This window comes from Pimephales promelas, chromosome 11 (genome assembly GCF_988280905.1).
Source record: "Pimephales promelas chromosome 11, fPimPro1.hap1.1, whole genome shotgun sequence".
Taxonomy (NCBI): Eukaryota; Metazoa; Chordata; class Actinopteri; order Cypriniformes; family Leuciscidae; genus Pimephales; species Pimephales promelas.
The window spans coordinates 21240599-21258368 of NC_142779.1; the positions used below are offsets into that span (position 1 = coordinate 21240599).

At 39.7% G+C, this 17770-nt stretch overlaps 1 protein-coding gene across 3 annotated transcripts in view; it reads right to left on the reverse strand.

Annotated features, from left to right (window-relative positions):
• The window catches only part of sos2 (son of sevenless homolog 2 (Drosophila)), a 29840-nt gene that overhangs the window by 9095 nt on the left and 2975 nt on the right, over positions 1–17770 (reverse strand). Inside the window, exons 1-11 of one of the 3 annotated variants that reach the window (XM_039656220.2) lie at positions 10260–11091; positions 8215–8340; positions 4812–4943; positions 4557–4721; positions 3506–3712; positions 3232–3375; positions 3010–3120; positions 2399–2497; positions 2182–2309; positions 1443–2098; positions 1210–1291 (exon numbers count right to left, since the gene is read on the reverse strand). In XM_039656220.2, the coding sequence (XP_039512154.1) occupies positions 1210–1291; positions 1443–2098; positions 2182–2309; positions 2399–2497; positions 3010–3120; positions 3232–3375; positions 3506–3712; positions 4557–4721; positions 4812–4943; positions 8215–8340; positions 10260–10334 (1925 nt within the window). In that variant the 5' untranslated portion in view covers positions 10335–11091. Of the gene's footprint in view, positions 1–1209; positions 1292–1442; positions 2099–2181; positions 2310–2398; positions 2498–3009; positions 3121–3231; positions 3376–3505; positions 3713–4556; positions 4722–4811; positions 4944–8214; positions 8341–10259; positions 11092–14863; positions 15405–15548; positions 15681–16895; positions 17054–17128; positions 17297–17396; positions 17432–17511; positions 17675–17770 lie in introns of those variants that run through there. The other 2 variants (XM_089117176.1, XM_039656252.2) reach the window with 2 other exon arrangements.

The following is a 17770-nucleotide window of genomic DNA, read 5'->3' on the forward strand; positions in this document are numbered from 1 at the left end:
GCGCCACTCATCCATAGGGTACGCCAAAATGAGCGAAGGAGTGATTTTTTTACACTAATAGCCTACTATTTTAAAAACATTGATTCGTAATACTACTCCACAAAAACGTAAGTAAGTTCCCCGACTCCGATCCGTTGCATCAATCATCCCCCGCCTAGCAAATGTGAAGTGCGTCAGAAACAGAGCACACGCGCGATCAGTTTACTGTTGGTAATGTGTTGTGTAGCTTCGCCCCTCGCCGCATCCAATGTAAAGCAATGACTGCATTGCTTTCTTTTGAGGGCGCTTAAGACATTCAAGCATCCCCGTAGTCGTGGCGGGCTGCTCGCGCCATCTCGAGACGGTGAAAGTATACTGATCACCGAGTTTGGTTGAGGCTACTACATTCTTGCCAGTAAATAATACATGATTAGATGGACAAAATAATCGGTCAGGATAACTATCCTATGTCTGCAGGCTAATAGTCATGTTTGTTATTTATTTTTCTGGTGAAAGTGTCTTGCCTCAGACTATAATGCAAATCGATTTTTCAAATTTGCAGATTCATCTATGGTAGCTTGATATTATAATATTGACGACATGGCTATTATCTACCATACAAACATTGAATTGAATTAGCATATCGATTATGTAAAACACAGTAGCCAATAGGCTAACGTTACTATAAAGAAGCTTGCTTGTAAATGTGAGCTACGCGATCTTTTGACTTTTAAAAAAAATAAAGCTCATGACACTATATTCATATGACATGCTGAAATATATGCCAATGTACCGGGGATGAAGACATTTCACATGCAACACTGGAGTCTGCCCAAGATGTGAGAACTCCTTCCTTCTGCAGAGTTCGGGGGTATCGCTTGTCAACAAAAGGATGCGTGTATTCCATAGTGTAACCATGACAGATTTTACGACAATAGTAGAAAACAATACTGTTTTCCAACTGTAGGGGGAGCCCGAGAGCAAAATTTCAAAAGTCACATAATGCTGCTTTAAGTGATCTAATGCGACAGACTCAAAAGCTCCCTTGACAGTGACCAATCATAAGACATTTGCATACAACAGCACAGCAGGGGCCAGAGACAAAATAACATTCTACAAATGTAGAACTTTATGCAAACTTTACTTAAGTGTAGAATTTGACAGCCTCACCACATAAAGGACTGACTTTTGTCTGAACATGTGCATGAGACAAGTGTATGTGCTCTTTACCTTTCAATCAGTAGTGTGAGCAGGTCTTGGGGTTTACAGAAAGAACGGTATGTAGTCAGAAACGTACGCACGAAATTTGGGTCTGTAAGAAAAAGAGGAAATGTACATAAAAACATCCTCAGGGAGGGACCAAACCAAATAACCAAAACATACACTACCAATCAAGAGTTTGGACAGAACATTTGTCATGATCTTAAAAACCTTTTGAATTAAGGGGGATTGTTGTTCTGTACCTGCGTACATGTGGTATGTCAGTCTCTCAATGAGCTTGACCACTGTCCCGGCTTTAATAATGGGGATTCCAGTCTTACTCTGCGCTCCCTCCTCAAACACTATGTTCTCTTCAGAGTCCTGGATGGCAAACCGGTAGACATCCGGTGATGGCAGCCTCAGTGGTTGTGCTTGTTCCTCACGGTGCAGGACAGTGTCCAGCATGCGGTCCAGAGTGGGCCGGTACTGCAGCGTGACCAATGAAGCCATCCACGCACTCTTCTCTTCCGCCGAACGCGCACCAAATACGGCACTGCTTTCCTCGCGGCCTACCAGCTCAAATGCGTGGCGAAACTCTGATGAATCTTCGCGATCTACGATGCGATACTTGCGTAACACAAACTTCTCTTTTAGACGAAACTCAGCCGCACTGCCAGCCCCAGGCAACCGGGAGCTCTGGTTGGCTTTGCAGCTTATCATGAGGCCGTCGAACAGGAAGTTGTGCCGTTCATGCTTGGCACCAGCCCGTAGGAGTGCCCCCTCCAGGATGAACTGGCTGCAGCACTGCCCAATATCTCTGCCTTCCCAGCCATCAATACTCTTCTGGATGTCATTCATACGCTTTATTGCTGCCTGCTTACTGCGAGATGCGCGACTATATAACCGGTATAGAGGCTCCCTAAAAGAGAGTCACAAGAACGAGAGATGAAAAAGGTGTTTGGTACAGACACATAGTTGTGCAAGCCCTGGTGTTTCCGTTACCCTTGTTTGCGCCGTGGTTGGTGTTTAGCATATATGCGTTCAATGCTGCATTGTAGGTTGATCAGTGCAGTCTGAGCCTGTTTTAAACACTCTCTGTCATCCTGGTCTTCACTGCACTCCTGCAATTGCTAGAAAGACAATGATCTCAATGAACCTCAAATAACGCAAGATTACGTAACTGTAGGTTACTGATTGAGTGTGAATGTTTAGTACTCACCTGTAACAGTTCAAAGTAGTGCATGCAGTGATAAACTGGAACCATCATCAACTGAGGAAGCACATACTGCACTGCCTCCTTAAAACCCTCTGCAATTGACTAAAACACACACACACACACACACACACACATCACACCACATGAGGCAGAACATCTGAGCTCATGCCTGCAGAGATAAAGGCTTTGACTCCACCGCCCTCCACTGTCTCTCTGACCCCACAGGTCTCTTTTCAGATTGTATTATTAATGTATTGTAAATTGTCCTTTTGTTTGCTGTCTTACTGTAAAATTAATAGTCCTTCTGGGCCATATACAAATAAAGTGAAGTATTACTTGCCTTTAAAATGTGGTATATATGATTTCCTAGTTAAACTGATGAAGGAGCAGTTGTCTTTATAAGCACAATTATAAAACAAGTGCTTAAAAGTGCACTTAGGCTAGAGCCTAAGTAAAATAAACAATATATCTAAACCAATAATTGAATTGATTGAGGATTGTGTTTTAGTTTTGTAATACTGTATTAGTGTCTGGAGATTTTGGTTATTTTTAAACAGGTTTTGAATTTAGAAGGGATGCACAATATATCAATAATAATCAGTGATGGTGCTGACCTGAAAGTGCAGGGCAACAGTGGGGCGGGACATCAGAGTGTTGAAATGTTGACAGAATTCTTTAGAGAGGATGTCCTGAGAGAGTGTCTCATAGGGATCAAATGCCTGCTCCTGTACACAACAGACACATACATAGACATTTCTAACAGCAATCTAATGTACTTCTGTGGATGATCTTTCTCACTTGTGAACTTTCATGCGTGTCTATGACTTTATTTGTACCTCAGCGAGGTCTTCGAAGCAGCTGCCCACAAGGGGGTGTGGACTCCCATCAGCTGTCATTTCTACAGCATCCTCAATCAGACCCAACAGTTTAACTGTTAACTCATGGACCTCTAGAATATTACTAAATGCCAGCTCCACATCCTACAAACATCACATAGAGAGAGAGAATAAATGATAATAAAGAGAATGTAGAGAGCTAATCCCAGCAAATTGATGTGTGTATGCTCATTTACATAGACAACTCATGTTCTGATTGGTCAAAAGAACACACCTGAGAGGAGAAGAGTTTGCTATTGGACATAAAGGCTTGGCGGAATACTTTGATGATGAGATCGAGTTCCCGCAGATACTGACGTTCCTCAGCGATCTCCAGGCGCACAAGATCGTCATATGTGAGCACACCAGAGGAAGACACCTCCTCTACACTCTGAGACACCAGCCCCATCTCCTCTTCCTGATCAAACATATCCATCAACACCTGAAGACACACAAAAGCAATATTAGGGCTCTTAATACATCAAAGTATTTAATTGGAACTTTAAATTACCATGATTTTATCCAATACATTTTTTATTGCTCTTAGTGTTCAGACCTTTTAGTCCAGAATAATCTTTCATTATTTCTTTAGTGTAATAGAGTGGAGCAGCTTTGGGACATTTTTTTTTTGTTACTACTACTACTACTACTAATAATAATAATAATTATTATTATTATTACCATCATTGCTATTACAAACCATATTAAAGATAATCATAATAATATTACAGACCTCTGTAGAGCACAATATCTGTCAAGGTCAATAAGCATCAAAACAATTCAGATAGTTTGGTTTTAGATAATAATATCATTAGGTAATGAAAGTAAAAACATGAAACAAGAAACATGAAACCAGGTCAAAAAACATTATTTCGCAGAACCTGAAATGTATTTTAAACTAGACTTTTCATCTAGTTTATCATTTAGGACTTTATTTGTCACTGACCCTAGAACCACTGACATATTTTGCAGGTTTAAGATTTGATGAACTTTGTAGATAATTACATTCAGTGTAACAAAGACTGCAAATGACTCACTTTCTGTTTTTTTAATTAATTGCCTAAATTGAATAAGGCATTAAGAAGGGTTTTCTCCATGTTTCAGACACAATAGAATGATACTCTTATGACAATCATAATAATTGTCATTATTAAAGGTGTAATATCACTAAATTTATTTAGTGATTTTTTTTTTGTTGACCCACAACATCCCTTCAGGAAACAAAAACTTATCAAAAACTTAAACTAATGAAACCACATGACGAATCACAGACACACATTTCTGACCTTGTCAGCACACATGGAGACGGTGATGTCCTGCTGGCTGATCTCGTAATGTCGAATGTTGCTCACGTAGTTTCCAGCCAGCTTGAGGATGTCGGCCGAGATATACTCCAACACAGCAACAATATACAGACATACATGATAGTCGATCTTATAGCCCAGCACCTCCTGCACACACAAAACCAGACACATGTTACTCTGTGTGCTAGTATGTGAATGTTGTAGATTAAGTAAGATGTGTTTAAGTGTTTTTAGCACCTTCAGTAGTGGATGTATCTTGTCGACTGGCAGCAGCAGTGGGTTCCTTCGCTTGCGCTTTTCTATTGCAGCCTGAGCGTCTGCCATGGCCCATTTATCGATGGGATTTGGGAACGTCTTCTGAACACGATCCTGTGAACAAAAATTAAGCCAAAGGTAACAAGACCTCTCTTTTATTTTTCTCTCTAAAATTTTACATACTGTATTTCCTGGACTATAAGTCAAACTTTTTTCATAGTTTGGCTGGTCCTGCACCTTATAGTCAGGTGCGACTTATATCAAAAACAGAACCGGAAGAGAAAACAATGCTGAATAAAGTCATAGTTTTTGTTATTTTTGGAACAAAATGTATTTTTGATGCTTCAAAACATTCTAACTAACCCACTGGTGTCACATGGACTACTTTGATGATGTCTTTATTTCCTTTCTGGACAAGGACAGTATACCATACACATTTTTAATGGAGAGACAGAAATGCTCTCGGACTAAATCTAAAATATCTTAAACTGTGTTACGAAGATGAACGGAGGTCTTACAGGTTTGGAACGACATGAGGATGATTTTTGGGTGAACTAACCCTTTAAGGAATCTTATGCTGCTGTCACTTTAAGACAATGCATGGATCCAGTATAATGATACACGTGTTGTCTTCTCAAGTGTTTACGACGTTAATAACATAGTAAACATAGGCCTAGTTGGTTATTATATTCGCCATGTTGGGGATTTTGAGGTAAATTTGTGTGAATTTGTCCATTCGAGTGCAAAGAGACGTGAAAGAGAACTCTGTCTGAGAGGCACAGCTTTTTATGCGTATCACAAAACTTCTTTCTGCGTCAAATAAAACTTCACACCACACTTTGAGCTAGGATGTTTCAATTATGTTTAAAATATTAAACATGTGCAAATGATAAACTTGTGACCACGGCAGCAATGGTCCGATTGGGACAGTATCAGTTCCTTCAATGTCCAGAATGTCTTTCATGCTGAAAGGCGCACCTGCATCTGCAATAAAAGGAGGACATCTAGTGGAAAAGACTAGTAATACGATTAATGTCAATCAGATTTTATTTTCAATGTTTGCAGAAATAAATATGTAAAAAAGATTGATTAGTGGTTTTTGAGAATCGATATTGACCACATTCTCAACCAAATTTTGCCAGTGGAAATCACATGAGCTTTCGCACAAAACACGGCACTTGGAACTTTTAATGTTGCTGCTATATTAGCTTTGGATAGAAAAAGAAAGAAAATAAAAAGACAAATGTGTAAAATGATTTGGTGAAAAGCAAAGAACAACAAAGCCTGTATTTGTGTGTGTGTTTAAGTGTATGCTCACGCTGTAGGGTTGTTGCAGTCACTGAACTATAATAATATATTCATAGATCTAGCCTATGTGACATGGTTGTGTGTGATTTTGCAATAGGGAAGAATAGGGATGCACAGATACCATCTTTTCAGAACCGATCCGATACCAAAAATCTGGAGTATTGACCGATACCAGTTTTTTGGTTTTTAATCAAGAAGAATTTCTATAACTCTGAGTGTTGAACAGATTATCACTTTTTTGTGTGTTCAACACAATCTACTAAATACAGACAACTTAATTATAAAGAAAAACAACAAATCAAAAAAATGTATGTGATCATAATCTATGACAAAAAATGCTATTATAAACTAGATTAGTGATTAAAATTTAGTCTAGAAAAACAATAATTTTATAAAATCAGAACATTTAGAGAAAAAAAAAATATTTAGTGGGGAACAAATAAGAGACAATAAGTGTAGCACTAAATCTGGTAAAACGTTACACATTGCTCTTTGTATTGTTGTAAAATACATTCATGAAAAACAAGATAAAAAATCAAAAAGATCAATTATTTTATAGTCTAAAATAAAATTAAGAAAATATACATAGCACAAATGTATAGCACAGCTGTTTAATGAGGCAGCAACATATGATAGATAGGACAGAACAGAACAAATAATGCTATATTAATAATCTTTCATTGCGCAGAAGTATTTTATGATCATGAAAGACTCCAATAGAGTGCTGCACACAGAGCTTATGCGCATCCCGAGCGCTGAATGGTGCGCTTGAGACAACATGAGTCACAGCGCGCAGCTCTTCGAGTCTGCATTGAAAAGTTAAAAGCACAAAGGAAATACATATCAACACATAGTGTATTATACAGATATTATCTATCTATGCAATAGTTTATTGAGCGTTTTCTTTTAACAGTTTTAAATTTCAGTTACTGTGCGTGTGAAGAACAATGATAGTGTTGATCCAGTGTTGTGATCTAGACACACAGTAAAGGAACATGATTAAGGTACTACAGCAAGATAGTCAATTTATGCGAAACCATAGAGCTTTATCTACAGATCAAGTATATTAATAGTAACATTGAATCCTCTTGGAGAGTTTCATCGTGTTGGCTGTCGTAACCGAACTTGACGCGCTGTTTCAATGCTGAATGAAGAATGACTGACAGACGCAGCGGAAGGAAGAGTTTACGTGAACGTGAATTTAACAATTTAAATATTAATTTCAAACTCACATTATACTATAAAATGGCTTCAGAAATGTTATAATAGTGGTGGTTTATAATTTTTTTGTTCCTTTTGTGGGGCTTAACAATGACACAATAGTATACGCACAATATCGGATTTGGATCGGTCTCGTCTGAACCACATCCGATCCGGCAAAGAATGGAAGTATCAGAGCCGATACCGATGGATACAGAGTATCGGAGCCGATACCGATACAGAGTATCGGATCGGTGCATCCCTAGGAAAGAGCCTATAGACCATTTTGCAAGATGTAAGCAACACTGGTCCATAAGCACTTCCTGTTTCAGTTTTTTAACACTACATAAAAGCTGGGATAAAATACCACCAACAGAACATATAAATATGAATCAAAAAGTTAAACAAACATTTTTAAGATGTTTTCTTTACATGTGAAACAGGAAGTGTTTCTGGACCAGTGTTGTTTACATCTTGCAAAATGGTCTATAGACTGGTCAAAATCGTGCTGACTCCTGAAATTTTTAAGTTATATGAAAAAAAGTTTAGACTAAGACTCTGATCGGATGAGCCTCATTTGAAGCCATTTAAAAACAGCTGACATAAACACACACATCTATTGGGATATCAGTCGAATATTATGTTAAGTTGCACCCTTAAATAACAAAACCTTCTTTGTCTTGTTTGTTTAGGACATACCTGATCCATATTTTTACATTTCTCCATGTTTCTTCATCAGTCAAATGTAAATTGTAAAGCTGCCTACTAATATTTGCATAAATATATCAAAATGTACAGCGCAACCTCTGCCAGTTGACATTTTTCCCATAGTACACTATATACCATAATACCGTCCATCACAGGTGAGTGCACGTACCTCAACATCAGCTATTGTTCTAGGCTGTGTGACACACAGCTTGTTCAGGAGCTGTAGTATGAGCGCCTCAATGTGTTGGAGTGCGTCTTCTTTAGCCGACAGGTTTGGATGTACTTGTAGCTGCACCTGCACATTTAAAAACAGAGCAATGTCATAAAGGGAACCAAAGATGCATTTGAATGGGGAGGAATGGAAAGACAAAAGCACATAAATTAAAATATAAATTGTTTTTAAAAAAAAATCAATCTGGTCTGGGATCTGGTCTGATTTATAGATATACGCACAGGAAGCTACACTGTTACAAACAAAGGCAGCATGACATCATCTGACATACGTACACTGATATGCACACACACCTTGCGGCTCTCAGTTTGGTGGACAAATTGGAAGAAGAAGAAAAAAAAAAAACTCTCTTTCCCATTTTATCCCCCTCCCACCTTACTGGGCTGTGTCCTTTAACAGGAATGCAGTCTGTTCAGGTACTGTGGCAAAACCAGTTATAGAAAAGTGTGAGAGAGAACAGCATTTGTGTTACGACAGGTGAAAGGTTAAAGGTGAGCACAGGTTTAAAATAAAGATTTAATTCCCTTCTGCAGTCCAAAAAAGAAATACAGACCAAAAAACACAAAGCAAATGCATGCATGCACACACACACACACACAAATACACAGATGAGAGATGGCTTGTGATCTCTGCTCTAGTGTCTGGTTACATGCTGTCCTCCATTAGGCACTGAGAGCTACTCTACTGGGACTCCACAACACACACACACACGCATATACAAACACACACTCTACCCCTCTGTCTTCTCCAGGGATGGGGGGATGATAGTAGCAGACAGAAAAGTATTGATGTGGAGAATGGGAGTGTAGGCAGAGAAAATGAAAGATGCGAGTGCACATCCAGAGTGATGCTCTGTATATTTACCTCTTAATAGTATAGGTTTGGATGAATAATATAACTCATACAGAACAGCTCTACCAATAAAAGTGAATAATAATACTGTTCACTATTCCCGATTGGGATAAGTTATTTTTGCTTTAAGTGAATTAGAATGAATTAAAGGGACAGTTTACCCAAAAATGAAAATCTGTTATTTACTCACTCTCATGTTGTTCCAAAAACCTGTATGACTTTTTTTCTTTCTTTCTTCTGAGAAACACTATTTATTTTGTATAATGTTGTTAACTAGTTGTGGTTCCTGTTACCTTCCATTATATGAAAAAAACCCCAAAACAAACAAATATCTTCTTTTATGTTCAACAGAAGAAAGATATATACAGATCTGGGACCACAGTAAATGAGGGCAAACAAATGATTTTGGGTGAACTATTCCTTTAAGCAATAATCTGTAAAAAATATTGTTTATAATCAAAGTTCATTCAAGTGTGTGAGCGAGTCACTCACTTCACATTCATTTCTAAGGGTTTTCTTGTTTGTTTGGAATCAAAAATCATTTCCAGCATCAGATCAGATGCAGCCAAAATCTTTCTCTCACAACCACAAACATTCACACACACACCATCTGCTCCAAGAGTCTCCTGATGGTGCTGAGATATTTTCCTTGCAGTAGTAAGAAGACATGAGGGAGATTTGGAATACATTTGACATTAATTCTGGCAAGGGAAGCCCCGAGATCACTCAATAATAGATGTAACACTAACAGTGCATGACAGTTAGTTACACATTGGACTGTTTGGTCAAAGGTAAAAATCCCCATTAAAAAAAGTAAAAGCCAACACTGAACTCCACCTAGACACTGGACATGACATGTCACGTCAAAGTGAGTGTGTGTCATGCATGAAATCGTAACTGTAAGGTGTTAAGGCCGAGGCCAATAGTAAAGAAACATTTTTTTTGCATCTTGCACGAATGCATCCTTAAGGAACATCTAAAAACAGACTACAGCTGTGCAAAGCTGTAGTTACGGGGAGAACTCTGGATTTCAGTTCTGCACAATCACTCTTTAAAACTAACTCATTAACCAGAGGTTCAATTGTAAACACTGGGAAAAGTGCGAATGAGGGAACGAACAGGGTCAGTACCTTTCTTAGTGCCTGTACGAACAGGCCTCGCCATCTCGCGCTGCTCTCCTCGCTGGAGCTGAAGTCGTGCTGCATGGCTGCTCTGCATCGGCCCCGCGCGCTCCCAGCACCGGGAACAACCACACAACTTTAGCCGCTCGTGCGGCGCGCAGACACACTCAAAACAAACTCAGACTCGGTCACATTTACGGGCCAGTGAGGCTTTTAGACACGTGAAACACCGCATTCTGCAGGGAAAACTGTTCGTAATTAAAATTAAGCCGTTTCAACGACTGTGAAAGTGTTCGCGTCTCTGTCCTGTCAGTCGTTTGAGTGTCGCGGGTGTCTCGCGCAGCGCTAATTAGCCGCTAACATACACCCGAGATTAGCCTCACATGCTAGTCGGGCAGTTCGCCCAGCTGCTCCTCCTCAAACAGGACAGCCGATGTCATTTCTTTCACACAGGGGCAAATGTTAAGAAAAAAGCGTTGAGCGTCGTCAGACTGGTGTTCGTCGCGCGGTGTTTTGCCTGCGGTTAACAGCTGCACATCTGGCGGCGCGCGGCGGCTGCTCTGTGGCCTCGAGACTCCTCATGAAGCGCGCGAGCAGGAGTTCCTCCAGTGCGAGACTGTCATGTTGCGAGAGTCCGTCTGCTGGGCATATTCCAGTTACACAAGCGACGTCTGAATACGTTATATTCCGACGAAAAGTGGAGAGTGCTAATGTCTTTGTTTTTGTTGTTGGCAACGTCCCGATTCAACTCTGATGTGGTGCGCTCGTGTCCATGACGGTGTAATCACAGCTGCTCACTGCGCGCGCTTCCCGCATCTGCGCAGCCCGGAGGGAGGGATCGCCCGCTGTGTGCGAGCGAGAGAGAACAAGCGCAGCAACGTAGCTGCCTGCTAGCACATATTTTGGTTTTATTTTGGCACAATAAACACACATACACTCAAGCGTGTTTTCTAGAAGTACATTTTACAGTCTAACTATTGTTGTTGCCTTTCAGTTAAAAAGCACAGAATAATCTTTTTTCAGAATACTTGGCTATATTTCGTATAGTGCCGTGTCAGCGGTATTTACAGATTATATTTTTGATAGTTATTTCAGTTCCTATTTATTAAAAAATCCCCTAAATTTCCAGCCAACCACTGCCATCGTGTGGTCAATAGCGACACGGTCACCCAAGAAATCCTGTAAACACTTTTTCTTGGGAACTTTTCAGCAGATTCATGGTAGCAATTCATGGTAGTGGTAGTAAGCCTTGCAGTGGGCCTGGGCGCACAGGAAAACTGAATAGGCTTCAGGGTTGCTTAAAGGGATAGATCGCCTAAAAATAAATGTTTGTCATAATTTACTCACCTTAATGTTGTTCCAAACCTGCATTAATTTTTTTTTTCTTCTGTTGAACATAAAAGACGAGATTTTGAAGAATGACAGTAAAACCAGACAGTTGACAACACTCATTGACTTGACTTATATATATTTTTTATGAGTGCAGCGGAATCCTGCTTTCTTTAGCGAGTCGGCGATTGAGTGAGTATGTGATGCTTTTTACACTGGATTTGGGGATCTGAATTTTAATATTTTTAATAAATTACAGAAGAAACTGCTTAAACTGTGGAATGTTATTGTCTCGATTTGCTGTAGCTACATTTAGGTTAATAAATAGGCATGGCTACTCTGATGGTTTATGTGGAAATGAGAGGATGCCTTAACACATGGATGTCCGTTGAACTTCAAAAGACAAAAAACTGGGACGGTGGTGGGCGATTATGGAAGTGTCAGACCCCATCCCTGACGATTATGAGTACGACTTCTCCATCTCAGAGGAGTGGGGGGAAACGGAAGAGGCAGGAGCAACATCATGTCCCTCATCCCTGGTCTTCAGTGATGCATCTGAGAAGGCTCATTTCCAACACTCGGGCTTCTCAGATGCAACACTGAAGACCACACTGGAGTGGAGGCAGAAGAGGACGCAGGGAGAGCCCTTCTCTTCCAGAGCCACACGGAGAGCGCCTGTGCCCAACAGATCCTCAGAGGGAGCGCCTGTGCCCGACAGATCCGCCAGATCCTCAGAGGGAGCGCCTGTGCCCGCCAGATCCTCAGAGGGAGAGCCTGTGCCCGCCAGATCCTCAGAGGGAGAGCCTGTGCCCGACAGATCCTCAGAGTGAGCGCCTGTGCCCGACAGATCCTCATAGGGAGCGCCTGTGCCCGACAGATCCTCAGAGTGAGCGCCTGTGCCCGACAGATCCTCAGAGGGAGCGCCTGTGCCCGACAGATCCTCAGAGGGAGCGCCTGTGCCCGCCAAATCCTCATAGGGAGCGCCTGTGCCCGACAGATCCGCCAGATCCTCATAGGGAGCGCCTGTGCCCAACAGATCCGCCAGATCCTCAGAGGGAGCGCCTGTGCCCAACAGATCCGCCAGATCCTCAGAGGGAGCGCCTGTGCCCGACAGATCCGCCAGATCCTCAGAAGGAGCGCCTGTGCCCGACAGATCCGCCAGATCCTCAGAGGGAGCGCCTGTGCCCGACAGATCCGCCAGATCCTCAGAGGGAGCGCCTGTGCCCGACAGATCCAGACAGAGTGAGATACTCAGCCTGAGATAGCGCCTCTGTCTTGTGCTCAGGCGGCTCTTGTTATTAAAAAGATCTCCGAGCGGAGAAATGCTGAAATCCTTGAGCTGCGGAGGCAGAATACCCGAAATGCACCAGAGCCCGAGTCTTCCGCAAAACTGAGGATCCCGAAGCAGAGGGAGAATTTGAGGGATTGGTGGGGGCATCAGCAGAGGCAGAAGAAAATCCAAAAGGGAGTGTCTGTAAGTCCCTTATATTATATATATCTCGACCGAACCGGAGAACTCAAACAGACTTTAGCCCAGGTCCCAGCCGACCCGTAAAAGAGCATTGATTAGACCCTCCTATCTCTCAATTTGACTAAGATTTAGAAACTAAATACTTTATTAATTTAATCTGGGATGCACATCATTTCCTTTTCAATTCAGACCCCTCATATTGAAATGGTAGAAGCAAGTTTTCTTTAGATTTTCTTTAAGAATCCCTCATTAAATCTGGTCAGCGGTACATGATTATGTCTGTTCCTTCAACAAGACAGTGCCGGAGTGGACAGGTCAGCCTTACAAAACAAGCAGCGGATGGCGATCGAAGTGAACGACCAACAGTCAGATCCAGGCAACGCAGACCAAATGGATTATTTATGTTGCTTATTTGCAAAATGTTTTGTCATTTAAAATATTTAATTTTTATTTTGTTAAACGTGTGAGTCCTATAATAAAAAAGTATTTTATTTATTTATTTGTCAATGACAACACACATTAATTAGTGTAATATAAACAGATCATTTTCATCTGCTGTCACTGGGCTGATTAAATTCACACACTAAGCCAGGGATGGACTGGGACTAAAAAACGGCCCAACAATAACGCCTGTCGCCTGGCATGAGCGTCACATGACTTTAATTGTGGCTCATGATACTATATCATCCAAATGATAGCTAACAGCATATTCTACAATCTATATATACCATGCTGTCTTAAAATAAATGTATTACTTAATCTTAATTAATTTAGTCATTATTAGGGAGAGTCATTAAACTTTCGTTTAACTATCCCTTTAAGGCTGTTGAATAAGGTCAATGTTTGGCAGCCCTTGAAGTTAAAATATGAAACTTGAGCACTGAAATTGCTGATGTGTTTAAATTGGTTAATAAATCTTTTTGCAATGCAAGTTATTTGTCTTTTTTTATTTATTAGATTTTGGATCGATCAAATATAAAGCAATGTTCCTTGATGGGAAACATGGTTTATTAAATCCATATCATTTTGTTTGTTTAAAATTAATAATTTCTATTAACATTTATTTTAAAAATGATACATCATTGTTTAATTAAATCTATATATATTTGATTGGAGAAAATAAATCATTTATAATACATATTTCTTAAATGAGAAGTTTTGTTTCAGTTAAATCTATAGATTATTGTTTAGATCAAAAAAAGTATTTAAATTATGACTTTCTTCAACATGAAATATTTACTTTGTACCAAGTTTAAAAAAAAAAACCTTTTCATAGACATAGAAAATATTGGTTAGGGTAAGTTACTTATTTTTCATTGGTTCAAGTTATAAAATATAGATGTGAACCATTACCTTAAAAATTTTTAATTGGATGAATAAAAATATTTTTTCATTCACAAATGATGACAAAATTGTCTTTTGGGGTAAACTATCACTTTAAAACTATTTAAAAAAAAACTTAAAATTAAGATTAAGCAACAAAAAATCATGACGTTTCACCTCCTCAAAATCTTTTTTTTCTTTTCTTTTCAGTATCAAGGTTCCTATAGTTTATCCAGGTTTAAATTTGTATAGTTACGCCAAGCTCTTTATTCTGTAGAAAAAAAAAACAAAACTTTCAATAATATCAACTAACATTACATGTTCACCTAACAGATTATGCAAGAAAGAAAGAAAAGAGTTATAATGTCAAGGGAATGTATGCTTGGGTTCAAAACCATGATTCTACAAACGTCAGAAGTGGTGTACACCTCTTTCAGGGCCGGTACGCAACGGCCCCAGAGCTTAAGATATCATTTGAAAACCCACCAAAAAGATTTAGTCGTGTTTTATTTTTATTTTATTACAAATTCAGATATGGAGTGAACACATTGATTCTTAAGAAGCAACTACCTTTGTACATTACTTTAAGGCAGTTCTGTCCCTCATAAATCATTAGATTTATAAAGAATACATAATAATAGTTTCCCAACATTTCCCAAAATCTGAATTATTTGCAGAAGATCCATTAAAAAAGAGCACCAGAAATCGTTTTGCATAATGACTGTTCCACACAATACCATCAAAGTTTTATTCTATAATTCTTCTTTTTTCCTCTGAATTAAAGTATAAGAATGAGAGTGTTATCATGGAGCTGGCAATGTCCTCTTAGCTATGTCTACAGTTGAAATCTTTTCTCCAGCTCATCTGCAATCATCTCAGCGATGGCCAGAGAGGAGCTCGCAGCGGGTGACGGTGCATTACGTACGTGAAGGATCCGTCTGCCCAGCTCTCCCTTCCCACCGTCAAACACAAAATCATCCACCAGGTTTCCTTCAGCATCCAATGCCTGTGCACGCACACCGGACGGCCCCCTGCACAAACCAACAAGCAGAAAAACAACATTTTCAAATAGGCCAGTGTGTGCAGGGCAAAAGCACTATTTGAGAGTGACTATACAGCAATAGTGGTGATAAATTACACTAAGCTATTACCCTTTCCTAATAGAGTGATTTTACCTGAGGACATCACTGGGGCCCAGCTCAGGTATAAACTTCTGCAGGATCTTCACCTGAGCACTGGGAAACACACCTCTATACATCTCCCCCATTCCATACACAATGTTCTTCATTACCAGCCTCTGAAGACCCCTACACACATACACAGTTTTCAAGTCAAGAAACTGTCTTAAATGAACACCCCTATTTAAAGGAATATTCAGGGTTCAGTTTGCGCAATCGACAGGATTTTGGCATGTTGATTACCTTAAAAACGTATTTTGACTTGTCCCTCATTTTCTTAAAAGAAAATAAAGGTGACAAAGAATGGAAGTAAATGGGGCCAATTTACTTCATAACCATTTTTAAAGCAAAATCGTGAAGTTTATAATTGTATAAAAACACACATTCATTTGCCAGTTTAACCATTTATTATTTGAGATGTGAATTATTCTCGTGGTCATTTTACATATTTGCAATATTACATTTACATTTAGCTGACGCTTTTTATCCAAAGCGTCTTACAATAGCTATATGAAGAGTTCAGATGCAAAAGCCTCTAAATGCCATTTGAAATTTTCTTCTTTAATGATCATTTTTATCAAGCTTGTTTATTTAAGTTCAGCAATTTCACTTAAATGGCAATGATAATTTCCTATTAATTGTTATTTAAGTGAAATTACTGAACTTAAATATACAAGTTTGATAAAAATCATCATTAAAGAAGAAAATTTCAAATGGCATTCATTTGAATCAACTCATCAACTCTTCATATATGTCAGAGGTCGCATGCCTCTGGAGCAACTAGGGGTTAAGTGTCTTGCTCAGGGACACATTGGTGTCTCACAGTGGATTCAAACTCGGGTCTCTCACACCAAAGGCATGAGTCTTATCCACTATGCCATCACCACCCATTTTAGTTTTTAGGCCATGCCGTTTTCATAACAAAGTTATAAAACTGGAAATAACTTTACAGTAAAAATAGTAATAACTGAAATATGATTAAAATTCATAATAACTGACAAAAATCATTACTCCAGTCTTCAGTGTCACATGATCCTTCAGAAATGATTCTAATATACTGATTTGCTGCTCAAGAAAAATGTATTGTGTTAAAAACAGTTGCAGCTTAATATTTATGTGGAAAGATGACAGATTTTTCAGGTGTCTTTAATGAATAGAAAGTTCAAAAGAACAGCATGAAATATAACTATTTTGTAACATTAGGGCATCTACCGTCACTTTTGATCAATTTAATGCATCCATGCTGAAATAGAGCATTTCATTCATTTATTTAAAAAAAAAAAAAACAAACTGACAAACATTTGAACAGTAGTGTATATGCAGCCAATGTGTATTAGTATGTACCTGTAGGAGAGCGCATTAATGAAGTCTTGTGTGTCGAAGTCATAGAGTTTATACCCCTCTCGTTTAAAAGCCAACACCGCATTTGGGCCCAGCCAGACACTACCATCCATTCGAGGAGTGAAATGGACTCCAAGAAATGGGAAGCGTGGGTTCGGCACCTCGGCACACAAACAGAGACCTTAAAAGACACGCTCATATATCTGTGGATTAAGTGCGTGTGTGTTTCTACTCACAGGGTAGATGTTGCCCCTGACCAGGTAGTTTTTCTCTGGCTTGAGCACCAGGTAATCTCCTCTGAAGGGAACGATACGGGGCTCTGAACTACAGCCAGACATCTCAGACAAACGGTCAGAGTAAAGGCCTCCACATGTCAACACAAACCGACACCTCACCTCCTTCCCCTGCACACAAACACAGCCACACTCAGACATACACAATCCCAAGAGATACGTTTCCGACCTGAAATCATAAAAACATGACTGATACATTTCAGTTTCTCACCTGTGAGCTTTTGATGGTGATGGGATATTTCAGCCCTAAACACACATAAAGCGATGAATAGTTATATTAAAGAAAAGAAAGAGGTCTGGGACATCGAACAGGTCACGTGACTCACCTTCAGCGCTCCCAGCTGGGCTCTCTGCTGCAACCGTGATGTCTGAGGCCTCAAAGTCTGTCAGCACAGTCCCACCTGCCTCCTGGAAGTCTTTGCCATAGGTCAGAGCTACTAACTGCCAGTCAACGATCCCCGTGTATGGAGAGTCCAATGCCATGATGCCCTATGTATAAACAAAGGAATGATTTATTTCATGTACAGTCCGTTCTCTGACAGTTTGATGCATATTGCACACAAAAATGGCATTGGTTGGCTGAAA